Consider the following 15,399-nt stretch of genomic DNA (forward strand, 5'->3'; position numbering starts at 1 on the left):
TAATTATTTTTGACTCAACTATTGAACTGTACTGCAAAAAGGAAGTATAGAAGTCTATCCTTCATTTGTTAAAGCTGCATTATCTCTCCTGACCACCAGGGGGCGCCTCCTCTGGTTGTATAGAAGTCTATGCTTCATGTGTTAAAGCTGCATTCTCTCTCCTGACCACCAGGGGGCGACTCCTCTGGTTGTATAGAAGTCCTTGTTTCATGTTTTGAAGCTGCATTCTCTCTCCTGACCACCAGGGGAGACTCCTCTGGTTGTATAGAAGTATATGCTTCATGTATTAAAGCTGCATTCTCTGCACTGACCACCAGGGGGTGACTCCTCTGGTTGTATAGAAGTCAATGCTTCATGTGTTAAAGCTGCATTATCTTCTTCTTCTTTTCAGCATGATGTCATCATTTATACTTTATGGTCATTTAGAGTCAAACAGACCTTAAAGCAGGGGACGCTTTAGGGGCGGGGCTACAGGGTAATTGACAGCTCAATACCAGAGACTCACCTAAGAATGTTCCTCACTTAAAGTCTTCTCATCTCAACGACACGCTCGAGGTGAAGGAGTCCAGTCGTCTCAATTGACCTTCAGCTCTTAATCGGATTGGCCGATGCAGGCAGATTATTAACCGGAGACTAATTTCTCTCCTAAGGAGCTCTGGTCCTCGACTTTCTTCCTCTCAACCTAATGAATCAATTCAAAGTGTGAACCAACGTTGCTGGAACGCCGCCAGATGTGAGAGTAGAAAGGCCGGCGTGCGAAGCACAAGTCAGAGAGCAGAAAGAAACACCAGCTGTAACAGATATGAGTGTTGTTGTTTTGTTTAATGCTGATTATTACCTTCGCATTGAAAATGCGGAAGGTTGTTTTGATCGCCGTGTATTTATTTATTTGTATGCGTGTTACTCGCATAACTCAAAAAGTATTAAACCGAAACGCATGAAATTTGGTGGGATGATTGGTTATTATCAGGGGACCATTTGATTAGATTTTGGGATCGATCGGGTCAAAGGTCAATGTCAAGGTCATGAAAAGGTCAACATCTTCTTTTTACCATAGCACGGTAAATTGTTATCCAATTGGCATGCAACTAATCCCAAAATGTTCATAATTCAATGCCCAATCTTGTGATATGCGAAGGTATGCGCTCTACCGAGTGCCCATTCTAGTTGATTATTGTCACTGTCGTCGCATGAAAAGAAATATAAAACTGTCTGAAGGGTGGAGAGAAAACAGTGTTTTCATACAAAATATGTTCTTCGTGAGCTCTTTTGTCCATTTTTAGCTAATAAGCTAATACATGTATGTTTAATTCAACAGAAAAATGTGATTAAAAGTAGTTAAGAACTAAATAAAATCACATGAATTGTACGAGAGGCAGCACAGACGGTGGTTACAGCTAACTAGGCTAGTTAGCGTTAGCCGGAGTTGTTTTTCTTCATTCTTTTTCTTAAGATTTTTTCTAAATATATGAAGAAAGATTGTTATAAAGGTTTTTATTTGGCGTAACAAACACAGATTGTTGTTTTTCAACCAGGAAACAGGATACATTAATTAAATAATTAATTTAGCTAAGGCTAGTTGCTAAGATACAAAATGAGGTTACGAGCCAATCACACGAGAGACCTATTCGATTATTTCTTCCGCAGCTTTTTTAAAATCCATTTCAGCTTTAAATTCATATTTAATTCAACACCAAAAGATGTAATTTTAATGTTTATGAGCCATAAATCACCCAAATATATTAGTTTATCTGTAATTGTTCTCCATTAAACATCCTAGAATACTTCCACTTGTCCATTTAAGATAATGAATTTATGTTTAATTAAAGACAAAAGTGTTTTAAAGTTAGTTTAATTACATGAAATCTCGTGTTTTTCACGAGCTTGGCTGCGGCGAAGGTATGCCCTCTACCGAGTGCCCGTTTTAGTTTCATCATAAAATAAGCTAAAAATAAAATCATGATCAATCTGCGTATTGTGCAATGGATTCAGTTAGTGCTGGAGTTTCTGAAATATGACAATGTGCAGCTTTCATGAGTGCATATTTAATATTTGGGGCTGTTTACTTCTTTTAAAAGAGCAATTTAAAAGGGGGAAGATAGAATGGAAGTTTACACCGCCAGGATTTAATTATTAAATACTCATTAATCACTTATTAAACACTTTTCAGGGAATCACAGTGTAAAGAGCGAGTGTAAGGTGAAGAAAATAAACAAATAAAATAAATTATGAAACTATACAGCATCTTATCTTCAACGTTAACCCATGTTAAAGAGGCTGTGAAACATGTTTTTAGTTTTTTTTTTACAGTGCAGGCATAGTTTCATCAAAAAATAAGCAAAAATATAATATCATGATTAATCTACGTAATGTGCAATGGATTCAGTTAGTGCTGGAGTTTTTAAAATGTGACAACGTGCAGCTTTTCTTTGCTTTGTATAAGTGCATATTTATACATATATTCATTAAAGACTCATTATTCACTTATTTACAATCCCTCATGTTTCCATTGCGGACACTTTTAAGGGAATAAAGGTGTAAAGAGCGAGCGTAAGGGGAAGAAAATAAACAAATAAAACTAAATTACGGAACAATACACAATCTTGTTTTCAATGTTGACCCATGTTAAAGAGGCCGAATGGAAGTCTTACTGCAGGGATAAAGAAAATACATCAAATACTTTGGGGTTTTTTTGTTAAAAGAAAGGTACAAGTACCCTGACGATCTTCAGGATCTCGTTCTTGCTGATGGTGCCGTTGCCGTCCACGTCGTACAGGGCGAAGGCCCACTCCAGCTTCTGCAGGGTCTTGCCCCCGGTCGTGAGGTGCAGGGCGACGATGTACTCCTTGAAGTCCAAAGTGCCGTCGGCGTTGGTGTCGAAGCTCCGGAACACGTGCCGCGCGTACTCCGTGGGGTCGGCGTTGGGGAAGAAGCTGGCGTAGATGCCCTCAAACTGCTGCTTGCTGATCTTCCCGGTGGGACACTCCTTCAGGAAGGACTGGTACCAAGTGCACAGCTCGGACTCGCCGTATTTCGTGTTGGACTTCAGTTCCTCCAGGAGCTCCTTGGACAAGGCGCTGCTCTTGCTGTTCCCCATCTTGCAGACTTCTTCTTCTTTGGAATTCGCTCTCTGCCTCGTATATATCAACCCTGGCTGCCCCTCAAGGTGCCAAATGAGATTATGGTCATCACTACCTAAACCCAGACAGCTGTCTGGGAAGATTAAGGGGATAACCGCGTCACACCACTATGACACCTTTTTATTATTTATTGTGAGGCAGTTAAATGCTGGAGGTATGAGCAGAGGATTAAAATGCAACAAGTGGCAAACACTTTAAAGGTCAACATCTGGGGACCTTAAAGGACCTTTTGCAGAGTTATTGCTTCATCTTCAATCCCATCTGCCATCCCTCAATAGGCTTAGTAGGTCTCTCCAGAGTTACCACGCATGATTGATGATAGAAGTATCGAGCTACTTTAATTTAGCCACTATTCTGCTGTACATCCACCACCAATACCTAGTTTATTTTGTCAAAGTTTTAAATGTTTGTTTAAACTTAGTCCTCTGCTCAAATATTTTGAATTGTAAATATGAGAATATTTACTTTTTGCAATTTTCGATTTATTTGATGCAACAAAATCTAATAAACTCATTTAAAAAGTAATTTATGAGCCATTATTCAAAAAGATAATATTGGTGTACTGACTTAGCAAAAATAATGTGGATATTGATGCATTTTATGAGGTATATAAATACAAATTCCGATGATTTATATTTCATAAACATTGTAGAGAAACCTTTCTTACTTGTTAGTTTATTTATATATAATATATTATATATATCAATATATATATATATAAATTTAATGTCACTGAGAAAAAACAAATATATATGTATATATTTATATATATATTTCTACATATATATATATATTTTAAAATATGTTTTGTATAAATATCTATAAACATAAATATTGCTTCGAGTTCTTAAATTTACTGACTTCCTGTTTTTTTGGCCACCTCCTGCTCAGCTTGGCGTGGGGCTCCTTCGGCACCTGCATGGGCTCCGCGGTGACGGCGCTCAACAGGTACACCAAGACCATCGTGGAGTTTAAATACAAGCGGCGGAACATCGCCAAGAGCCTGATGATGGCGCAGCCGCTGATGGAGCAGGACCGGATGTGGGACATGTACCGGACCGCCGAGGCCAACGGCCACAAACCCTCCACGGGAACCACGTCCGGCGGGCCGGGGGCACCGGGAGAGGCGTATTGATGGAGTCCCTGACCCCCGTGACCTCAGGCGGATATCCTGGACCCAGATTGGGATCAACATTTACAATACAGGCAGCGTATTTGTTAAAGATGGAGTTTGAACTTTGGGATGTTAAAACTTCGAAGGTCTGTGGCTGTTTGGGCCTTTTTCTTCACTTCATGTTCTCAAGTTACACGTTTATAAGTTTCAGGGTTCATACACATGTTGACCAATGCTTTTCAATGACTTTTCAATGACTTTTTAATGGCTTTTCAATGACTTTTCAATGACTTTTCAATGACTTTTCAATTACTTATTAATGGATTTTCAATGACTTTTCAATGACTTTTCAATTACTTATTAATGGATTTTCAATGGCTATGAATACTTCTGACCATGTGATATTTCTGTTTTTCTTTTTAAATAAATTTGCAATAATGTCTACATTTCTGTTTTTTTTCTGTCAAGATGGAGCTGAGTGACATTAATGAGAAATCAAATTAACTTTTTTTGATTTTAGCAAATGGCTGCAATGAAACAAAGAGTGAACATTTTAAAGGGGTCTGAATACTTTCCGTACCCACTGTATATATTCACTGTATGTATTTAAATATACATTTATAATAATGTAATTGGTTATTAACAATAATAAAAGTAAACCCACTCCTCCCTCCCGACGTCAACATACATTTATAAAAAAATTAGAATTTTAATTGTCAACAAATACATCTTCGTACATTACAAGACATTCTTTTTATTTTAATTATCGATAACCAAACGTCATGCCTTGATAATCATGTGAATAATTATTAAATATTAATATTTCATGATAACAATATAAACATCCTGATTACAGACAGAAAATTAAAAGAGTTGCAATCTGACATGATTTAAAAAAAGAAAAACAAAATATTTATTTCAGGTTGACAAACATCTTCAAACCCAGAATTACTTTGAGGAGATTTAAAGTAAATTTACTTTGAATTAAATGTCTCTTAAAAATCGATTTTAATTATTTTAATCAGACGTGTCTAGAGTATAAACACGATGTAATGCACAGATCCATTTGGCTTCAGCACGAACGATACAGGAGGTTGTTGTTGTTGTTGATGTTGATTTGAGGTAGCATCCTTCCGTCAAGCGATGACACGTTCGTCATAACTTCGCAGCGGGTTGTCCTCGATGTATTTCTTGATGTACCAACAGGAGACGTGAGTCTTCAGGTTCTCCTCAAACAGGAAGTCCATGGCAGCCTGGAAACGTTTTTAAATGAACATTTAATACGTAACAACATTTCTGCAGGCGGTTTAATGAAGTTTACCGGGGTGGGGGGGCTTTAATCAACTCACCTGAGACAGAAGAGCAGCGACACCTTGACCCCGGAAGGTCTCTGGCACAAAGGTGGACATCAGATCCACCTCCTTCTCCCCGGTGAACCTGTAGAGCAGCACAGCAGGCTCTGAGGAGGAGGAGGAGGGGGGGGGGGGGAGGAGGAAGAAGAGGTGGTTAAATCCTTTGTAAATTCCCTTTGAATTATACAAATATTAAATTGCATTAGTGTTTTCTAAGAGGAGTTCTTACATCTTTTGTTTGATTTCTAATGTGGTTGAGGGACTTTGGGTAGAAATTATATTTATTTTGGAAAATATATATATAAATGTATGTATATATATTTAGATATACAGTAATATATATATATGTATCTATTTATTTTGATTTAAAATATATACATATATACATATAACAGAAAAAATGGAAAATAAATATCTATTTTATAAACTTTAACTATTTATATATATGTATAATACATATATATACATATATAATAGAGAAAAAGGAAAATAAAAAAATATATATTGAAAATAAATATATATGTATCTATTTATTAATATTTCTAATACAGAAAGAATGGAAAATAAAATGAATATTTATTTAAAATAAATATAAATGTATATATAGACTAAACATATATATTTAAATATATAAATATATATATAAACAGAAAACAGAAAATAATATAAATATAGATTTAAAATAAATATATATTGAATATTATAAATATACACATATATATATATATATATGCATCACCCCTAGATTAACCATTTGATATACATTTAGAACAATACCAAACTCCCTCCAGAAACACCTGTATGTAAGTGTCGCCCTGCCCCTGCTCCCCCGGTGCTGCCGCGGACAACGAGCCCAAAACGGGATGAAATGTGTTCCTTTCGCCTCTAATATGCACGCCGAACATTTAAATGAGTGGTAACACATTGAATTAAATACATGTCATTCATATCGTTTGAGCTACGTGAGCTCAGGGCAAAATCTAATTAAATTATTATTATTTTTAATGAGGTTTCGTTGTGTAAAACGAGCAAAAAAAACGACACTTAATACAATTATTTGTGCAAAATCCAAATAAAACGCCCGTAAAATGAAGAAACAACATTTTCTTCCGGAAGGTGTAATTCTTCCAGCGGGCCTCGTGAGGACGCCGGGCTCTCTTCCGGGATCTCCCGCGTCACCGGTGCGCCCTCCCCGGCTCCCTCCTGCTTACCGGCCCCGCTGCCCGGAGGAGCGACGGTGAAGCGCCGGTTCCGTCGGTCGTGTTCCACCGTGAGTCCGCAGCCGGAGCTCAGCGCGCTGCAGGCGGCGGGAGGAGGAGACTTCAGCCGGAGGGTCACCGCGGAGAGTCTGGTAAACACTTTAAAGGCCATTTATGAAACATGGAAAACACACGTCGTGCTACTACAGCAGAATGGAGTTGTAGTTATAGAGACTGTCCACTAGGGGGCGGCAGCGCTGTCAACTTCAATGAGTAACTTATTTGTGACCTTTTACCTCAACAGTCAAACAGGGGATTAATTATATATATATTGTATAATATATTATAATAAATGTTTTCTTCCCAATGTATAACTTTATTTTAGAAATTATTTTCAAAAAAACTTTCTAGAAATATCTAAATACTTTAGTATTAGAGAGTAACATTTTGTTGTAGTTAATGAATATTTAATTTTAATTTTAATCTACATATCTCTACAAATCTATCAATGTTTTACAATTATGAGAACAAAACAAACTAATTTCTACTTTTAAATTATTTTTTTAAACAATTTCTTTCACTATAATTTACAGTTTTGTAATTTCTGATTTTTTAAGCAATTTTCGAGAAAGTTCAAAATAATGTGGTATTAAAAAAAACTGGAAATAAAAGAAAAAAATGATCCATCTACCTATTAACCATACACATTCTAATAATAAACGGGTTTAAATTGAGTATAAAAAAAACCCATTTAAATCAATATAATTCGTTTCAGATTAGATGTTTATTTCCAGAGCATCTCAGTGGAAATCATCTATTTGAAGAACATAAACACAATAGTACCAAACCGTTGGAACATTTTATTGAAATAATAATAGAATGCATTAAAATTAAATTACTTTTACATGACAAGAGTTTATACACATAAATGTTTTTTTAATTTCTATTCTAAGGCCACACTCACAAAATGCTCTTCATAATGACCTGAATGTGAATATGGTTTAAACGTCATATGGGAGTTTGCATCACAACAGGACAGACATATTGATATATGGAAGTTATATTGATTATGTATTGGGTGAAAACAACACCACACATCTCCTTTATTCCAGAGCTACGCGCTCTTCTTCACTCCGGCGGCCATGACTGCGAAGAGCGCGTCGGGGAAGAGCGACCTAGCGTAGAGCGCCACCTTCGGCAGCGAGGACGCGATGACCACCTCGTTCCTCCTGCTGCTCAGAGTCTTCACGATCTCGCTGGCGGCCTCGTCCGGAGACACGCCGAGAGGCTTCCTCGTGTACAACACTGACAAGATAATAATAATAATGCAGTTTTTATTCATTCTGAGATGTCGTGAAAACTTTTTATATTTCTTTATTCATTACGTTTGTTCATTTATTTATCTATGAACATATTATTTATGTACATATAAAAGTGGGAATTAGATGTACTCACACTTGTTTATTTCCATTTATGATAATTTATACCATTAAAGCACTTTTTTACTAATATACATTTATATTGTATATCTACATACATATAACAACAATGTATATATATATATATATACGTAAAAGAAAACAAATATATGTGTATATATATATATATACACAAAAGAATATATATTTCTGTGTATATATATAATTAATTTAACTTGAAATGGAGTATTTGTTTATGTGGTGTTCCTCAAGTATAATATATATATATATATATAATATTGGAATCAAATAAAAATGTGTTGCTCAGGTGAAAATGTATCCGGATGGTGGTAAAATCCATCAGAACCATCCTCTGGGGACCAAGACGAGACTTCAGGATACTCCATGACGTTACTCACACGACCAGAAGGACCCGGAGGCCCCGGAGGCCTCGGTGCGGTCCGCCGAGCGGCCGATGAAGGTGTGGTTGATGGTGCTAACGGAGATGCCGTACTCCTCCACCTCGGCCCGCAGGCAGTCGAAGAACGCCTGGACGGCATGTTTAGAGGCGGAGTCTGGATCGGATTAAAACACACAGTATCTTCAGGCCAGAGTACAGTTTAATATTATATATATAGAAAACACTCAAAAACATCACTGGTGACATTTTGAGTCTATTATATAATTATATATATATATAATAAATATAATATTCTATTGGTAATTATATATATATATATGTTAAACCCTCAAAAACATGATGACATTTTTTGTTTTATTTTCCTGTCAAGCACACAAGCATGTTTTATGTTTAGATCTTTCATTTATTTAATGGAAATCAATCCAAAGGTTGTCACCCAGGAAAAATGTCTGAGGACCTTTTAACGTTCGCACAAAGTCTCACGGGAAACCCCGGCTCATATTTAACATTTATTTAAATATATTAGTGCAAAATATTTGTAAAAACTCACACGCTGTGCGGAAAGGCACGGCGAGCTTCCCCTGGATGCTGTTGACCAGCAGCAGGTGACCGGTTCTCCTGGACATCATGGAGGGCAGCAAACCTGAGGAAGAAATAAATGCTTCAGAAGCAACAACAACAACATTGCTTCTCAAGCGTGTTTCCGGTGGTCCACCTTTGGCCAGCGTGGCCGGGCCGAAGTAGTTGTTGTCCATCAGCATCTTGTCCATCTCCAGAGACGAGCTCTGAGCCGGAGCTTTGACCTTCAGGCTACTGTTGAAGAGGAGGACGTCCAGGCAGCCGTAACACTCCAGGATCTCAGAGACCACCTCCGGCATGCTGTCCAGGTCCCCGAACTCCAGCAGCACCAGCTTGGGGGGGAACGTCTGAGGGATTACAAAAGCTACTTTACACTCTTCATCTTCGACAGATTTCACGTGAACAGTAGAACAACTAACATGTATTCAGTTTATAAAATGCAACACATGAGGTAACACCAGTGCTTTCCAATATTCTTTGGACTGAAAAAAATAATTGTCTAGTTTCAGATTTCCCGAGAGGCAAATTTATAGCATGGATTAGATAAAAGTTTTTTTTTCTTTTTCTTTTCCATCTGTCATCTCACGACCCCTCAGATGTATCTGGTGACCCTTTGGAGGGGCACGACCCCAAGGTTGAGAACCACTGGACTAAACCATCTCAACCACCTGCAGCTACACCAGTAACAGCTGGAGGACATTACGGCTGAATAAAGCACACCTCGTTACTCGCTCTCAACCAATCAGAATGCTTGATTTCACCTACCTGTATTATACATATGTATATATATTAGGGCTGTCAATCGATTACAAAAAATTAACTCATTAATCGCACATTTTGAAATTCATTAATCGCGATTAATCGCAATTGAAAGTTAAAAGTTCATTCTTTTTAAAGACCAAACTTCACACAGAGCTGTGTTTTCAAAGAGGCTCCTACCTATAAAGTGCCAGTGAGGTATTTAATATTGTGGATGATAAATTGTTTCTTCAGTGAAACATCAGATTAGTAAAAAAAAAGAAGTATATTGAGACCCCATTGGTCCTGTCATCTTTAACATTGAACAGCAGCAGAACCAGTGGCCTTGGTAACTGACTGACATTCAAATATGTCACGTTAACCCTCTGGAGGCTGGGGGCATTTTACAAAAAAAATTAAATTCACCTTTTAAAGGCGTTTGCATATGACACATACCCACGTGTTCTACATCAAACATTCCAGAACAATCTCAGCTCTATTCAATGAGGCTCAGTTGTCCTGGTGCCGTGTTCTCTGCTCTCTGACTGACAGGCTGCTATAGAGCCTTACCTGTGAGGTGGGAGGTCCTTTGTGATTTACGGAGTGTTCATTGGTTGTTTTTTCCCAAAATGTTGACAGACAAACGGATTGACCAATCACGTTGAAGGTTTCGTGTGACGAGTTCTTTCCGCGCCGCGTCCCCCGACACGTCGCCCTCCGTTCCTCTGTGGATCAGAGGGGGAGACGGGAGGAAGGAGGAGCAGGAGGAAACCCGACTGATTCATCCACGAGTTAAACTGATTTATGATCCTTATTTTCGCGGAGAAATAATTGTTTTAAAAACGGAAACAGTGTTAAACCGTACTGCCGCGGTTTGACACTCGGTTTGAGTGTAAAAACTTCAACGAACACCGGAAGTAAACAAAGTTGCGTTAATTGCGTTAAAATATTTTAGTGCGTTAACGCGGCCAAATTAATCGCATAGATTAACGCGTTAACACTGACAGCCCTAATATATATATATATATATTTATAGTAATATGTCTTCCACCAGAGACGTCTCTTACTGCATAACGAGTACTTTTACTTAGGAATACTCTTGTTTCGTGGTTCCGAGCCGGTGTTCTCACCACAGTTGGGTCGGAGGCGTTCGCCAGATCATCGGCGAGTTTTTCAAGCTCCTCCCAACTCTTCCCACAGAGGATCAGCCTCGCTCCTCCTCTGTGGAACACAGCCGCACATTCTGCAGCCAAGAGGAGAGTTCACCGTGAGGAGGTTCTATTTACTGTTGGTTCTGACGTCCCTAGTGGACTAAAGTGGTAGTGTTGGTTCTGGCACTCCTTATGGACTCAGGTGGTAGTGTTGGTTCTGGCACTCCTTATGGACTCAGGTGGTAGTGTTGGTTCTGCTGCCCCCTGTGGACTAAAGTGGTAGTGTTGGTTCTGGCGCCCCTAGTGGGCTAAAGTGGTAGTGTTGGTTCTGCTGCCCCCTGTGGACTAAAGTGGTAGTGTTGGTTCTGCTGCCCCCTGTGGACTAAAGTGGTAGTGTTGGTTCTGGCGCCCCCTGTGGACTAAAGTAGTAGTGATGGTTCTGGCGCCCCCTGTCGACTAAGGTGGTAGTGTCTCTGAGCACCAGGGTCCCTTTAAGAAACCTCATTTTACTGCAGCAGGGTCTGAAAGTCTCTATAGAACCAGACCATCTTCTCTCGATGGTCTGGTGAAGGTCTACAGAGGACCAGGACTACACTGAGACCAGATACGAGTTCCTCACAGTAACTTCATTAAATGATCGTTACCTTTTCCGAGCCCGGATATCGCGTCGGTCACCACCACCACTTTGTTGCGGACCGACGTTTTGGACAGCAGAGCCTTGATGGAGCTGTAGAGGTAGAACAGTCCAGCTGTGAGCACGACGACACACGGAACCAGGAGAACCGTGGTGGTCCACACCGAGTCCATCTCCTGCAGGATATCCTAAGAAAAATATGTAATTTTGTATTTTAAAAATTCAGAATCAGTACAAAACAAAAGTATATATATAGGTCTGTGTGAGAACTCACAGGTAATATTGAATGAATAGTTCTGAGACGCTTATTCACTTTTTCACGGAGAGTTAAATATCAGATTTGAGTTTAGCTTAGCATAAGGTCTGAAAACAATGGAGAACAACTAGCTCTCTGTAAAATGGTTCTACCTCTTCGGTTTCTGGATGGATTAAACAATCGAGATGCCACAGATATTATATGAGTGAGCTTTTGAGCTAGGCTAGCTGTTTCCCACCGTTTCGTCTTTGTGCTAAACTACGCTAACTGGCTGACCGACGTAACATCTCATCTAAATCTCACGAAGAAAGTGAATAAGTGTAAGCATGAGCTGATGTGGTTTTGTTGTTGTTCTTAAAAGTATGTTTGATGCTTTAAAACAGTGGTCCCCAACCTTTTTTGAGCCACGGACCGGTTCCGTGTCAGGAATTATTTTCACGGACCGGCAATATAAATGACGTAATAAATATGACGTCATACAATTATACGAAGGGCATAAAGTGCCAAAACTACAACTCATCATGACGCCGAATGAGTGTGAGCCGTGCTTGTTTACCTGCAACGAGCCGCTGATGGAGACGGCGACACAGACGTGTGTTTGGTCCGCTGCTCCTCACCGAGTTCTGGTCGCTGTCATTAGAACAGGCAGAGTTGTTGTGTGAAATGTCCCTTAAGGCCACCGTCATTTGCATCTCCAACACATGTTCTTCTAGCTCGGACGGCTCGATTCACCGGGTGGGTTTGTTTACAAATGGGTTGCAGGTCTATTCTTTTGCAGTCGGGTCTTTTGTGGTTGGAGTACCGCTCAAACTCTTTTAAAAACCTCTTCCACCCGGTCAACGTCTGAAACATGTAGAATGTTCCGCTGTTCACTCGCCCTGCAGCAGCGACTTTATCGGCCAACTTGAAAACAGTTGTCATTTCCCTGAAGTGACAGAATTCATTGAGCAGGTTGAATATGTTTTAAGATTCTTTGTCAATGTGCCGCCAGCAGAGGGTTCGGCGCATGAGACTCGCCTGCAGCGATAAACCCGAACTTTAAGACTCCTGAACGCGGCTCAGACGTACACACGGGTATCCAGTCCTTTTTCAAAATAATATATTTTTCCGACTGATTAAAAAAAAAAAATTTTAAAACTTTATTTATTCACTTTTTTTCCGCGGCCCGGTTCCAACCAAGTCATGATCGGTACCGGGTCATGCCGGGGGGTTGGGGACCCCTGCTTTAAAACATACTTTTTACATGAAGATTATTTTTCGGGAAGATGCGGATGTGATGAGATGTCCATTTGGGGTCTAGTGAACATTGATGGGAAAAAAGTATCGTTTCATACCCAAAAGCTCTCCGTGTCCGTAACAATGGCATCCATCTCACCTGCTACACCCATGTTTAAATCTAACTTTAACAACTCTGAAATAAAGCAGAGGTTGTCCATGAGTGAAAACCAGTAAAAAGCATCATAATTATTGAGGTCTGTGGCAACTGCACGTCCATATATATGGATGGATATGTGGATGTTTAAAGACTATATACGGAGGCTCGGTGATGCATGAGGAAACAATTTACGTTCCATAAAAATATTAATAATATTTATTTAATAATATTGAACTATCAACTCCAGCCTTTTAATTTTTGTAAACAATAATCTAAAGTTTCTAAACCAACTTGTATTCTTCCAGATTTGAGTTTTCATTTCATGAATCGTGTATGTGATTATATCTTAACCATGAATGATTGGACAGCACCAACAGGATCTGGAACAATCAATCAGTCAAATAACCACAAAAAGAAGCAAATCCACTCCAAAAAGAAAGAAAACAACTTGAAAAAGATACAAAACAACAACAAAAAGACACAAAAAGACACAAACCCCACGTCAGAGTCCTAAAACCACTAGAATAGGATCGATGCTCCATGTAAGATGTCTTATGACTCATTGTCTCCCATTCTGTCGACCTCATCGATTTATCTTTCACATTTAATCTGTCCTTCGGACATTAAGTGTAATGTCAGAAACCACTTTTTATCAAGACACTTTTTATAAAGGCACTTCCATGTTTTACATTCGTCCCTCGGGGTTATTGAAGATGCCATTTAGGTTTAACGTGCCGAGCTCCGGCTGTTTGTCTAAATATAAAGTGCCCTAAAAATAGAAAGTGCGTCTACCACAAAGACTCGACGCCACAGAGGACCAGCCACATTATTCACACACACACACACACACACACACACATGAACACAATACTAAAACAATAGAAACAATTGTTGTTCCAGCAGAAACACACTTACTGCGTGAGAGGCGTGTGCAGGTGTTCTGGGTTCTTGTTTCTCCTCCTCAGCCGCTGGTTCACAGGAGCTCCTCTGACATGACGGCTGCTGCAAACCCAGAGCAACACTTCGGGATTTGAGCTCTTTTTATAGCAGCACAGCTGAGTCAGCTATGTTCCATATATGTTGTGGACATGTTATGTTTAGAGTCATAGGGGGAGGGGGGGGGGGGCATAAGAACATGTATTATAAGAAGCAGTGTGTCAATAAGAGCAGTTGCAACTATCTTTCTTATATTTTCAGGTAAAAAGTGGCATGTGTGATGGGTTGCATCTTACATATAAGAATAAGTACTTTTTGTCAATTTAGTAATCCTATAATGGTAAAAAAATAGTAAAAATACTGAATTACCATAATAATAAACTAGTATCTAGTTTTTTTCTGTTGATAGTTTTACATTTTGTTTTGAGTAGTATCATCTGCAGAAATACTATCTATTTTCCATTTATTTAATTTGTTATGTAACATACTTTTGGGGGGATTTCCCCATGTAGGTATATGTATGTTTTCTGACATAGAAATTAAGCCTACTTTCCCCCCCAAAAATGTTTAGTTTCTTCTTTTCTTTGTCGAACTGAATACATAGTTAGTCATGTCTATTATGTATGTGTAAATATATATATATATATATTTACAAACAAACACACATATATATATATATATATATATATATATGCGTATCTATGTAGTAAAACACACAATGTACATACAGGTATATACATACAGATATGTATATACCTGTATGTATATAGCTGTATGTATATACCTGTATGTACATTGTGTGTTTGTATACACATTCCTTACGACATTCTCTTGCTTTTTAGTTTATTAATTATTTAATTAACATTTTTAACTCACGTGTGAACAAAACAAACAAAAAAGAAACATTTAGTAAAACCCACCAGTACTTCCGGGTGCTTTTATTCTGACGGCGCTAACCGGATGTCGTATGACGTCTGACACCGGGGAGCTTTCCGCGGGGTTCCTCTGCACCGACACACGGCGCACCGGTTGGAGGGTCGTTCCCCTCGGACGACACAGGACCCGCTTTCATCCCGACGCACCGGA

General features: G+C 38.8%; 3 protein-coding genes across 8 annotated transcripts in view; all 3 read right to left on the bottom strand.

Moving 5' to 3' along the window:
• LOC130188394 (recoverin-like) overlaps nt 1-3,277 on the bottom strand; it is an 8,794-nt gene extending 5,517 nt beyond the window's left edge. The window contains exon 1 of one of the 5 annotated variants that reach the window (XR_008830608.1): nt 2,717-3,249. Coding sequence is in view for 4 of the 5 variants with exons in the window: in XM_056406749.1 (XP_056262724.1) it covers nt 2,717-3,097 (381 nt within the window). In the remaining variant the exon portion in view is untranslated. Of the gene's footprint in view, nt 1-2,716 lie in introns of all 5 variants that reach the window. The other 4 variants (XM_056406749.1, XM_056406747.1, XM_056406748.1 and 1 more) reach the window with 4 other exon arrangements.
• A 1,720-nt stretch (nt 3,278-4,997) lies between these two features.
• On the bottom strand, nt 4,998-7,249 carry LOC130188404 (protein NATD1-like). Its single transcript, XM_056406763.1, has 3 exons — nt 6,818-7,249; nt 5,604-5,713; nt 4,998-5,507 (listed from the first exon to the last, which is right to left on the bottom strand). Exons 1-3 carry the CDS (start codon nt 6,975-6,977, stop codon nt 5,391-5,393), a joined length of 387 nt encoding a protein of 128 aa, XP_056262738.1. The 5' UTR covers nt 6,978-7,249; the 3' UTR covers nt 4,998-5,390.
• Nucleotides 7,250-7,652: 403 nt separating this feature from the next.
• Nucleotides 7,653-15,344, bottom strand: dhrs7ca (dehydrogenase/reductase (SDR family) member 7Ca). 2 transcript variants are annotated; one of them, XM_056406740.1, is made up of 9 exons: nt 15,234-15,344; nt 14,293-14,379; nt 12,559-12,632; nt 11,757-11,934; nt 11,092-11,204; nt 9,360-9,570; nt 9,195-9,287; nt 8,643-8,798; nt 7,653-8,110 (listed from the first exon to the last, which is right to left on the bottom strand). In XM_056406740.1, exons 4-9 carry the CDS (start codon nt 11,917-11,919, stop codon nt 7,920-7,922), a joined length of 927 nt encoding a protein of 308 aa, XP_056262715.1. In that variant the 5' UTR covers nt 11,920-11,934; nt 12,559-12,632; nt 14,293-14,379; nt 15,234-15,344; the 3' UTR covers nt 7,653-7,919. The 2 variants fall into 2 exon arrangements, with proteins under 2 accessions (XP_056262715.1, XP_056262716.1); XM_056406741.1 differs by lacking the exon at nt 12,559-12,632 and having other exon boundaries at nt 15,234-15,343.
• Between the last annotated feature and the right edge of the window lie 55 nt (nt 15,345-15,399).

This window comes from Pseudoliparis swirei, chromosome 23 (genome assembly GCF_029220125.1).
Source record: "Pseudoliparis swirei isolate HS2019 ecotype Mariana Trench chromosome 23, NWPU_hadal_v1, whole genome shotgun sequence".
NCBI lineage: Eukaryota > Metazoa > Chordata > Actinopteri > Perciformes > Liparidae > Pseudoliparis > Pseudoliparis swirei.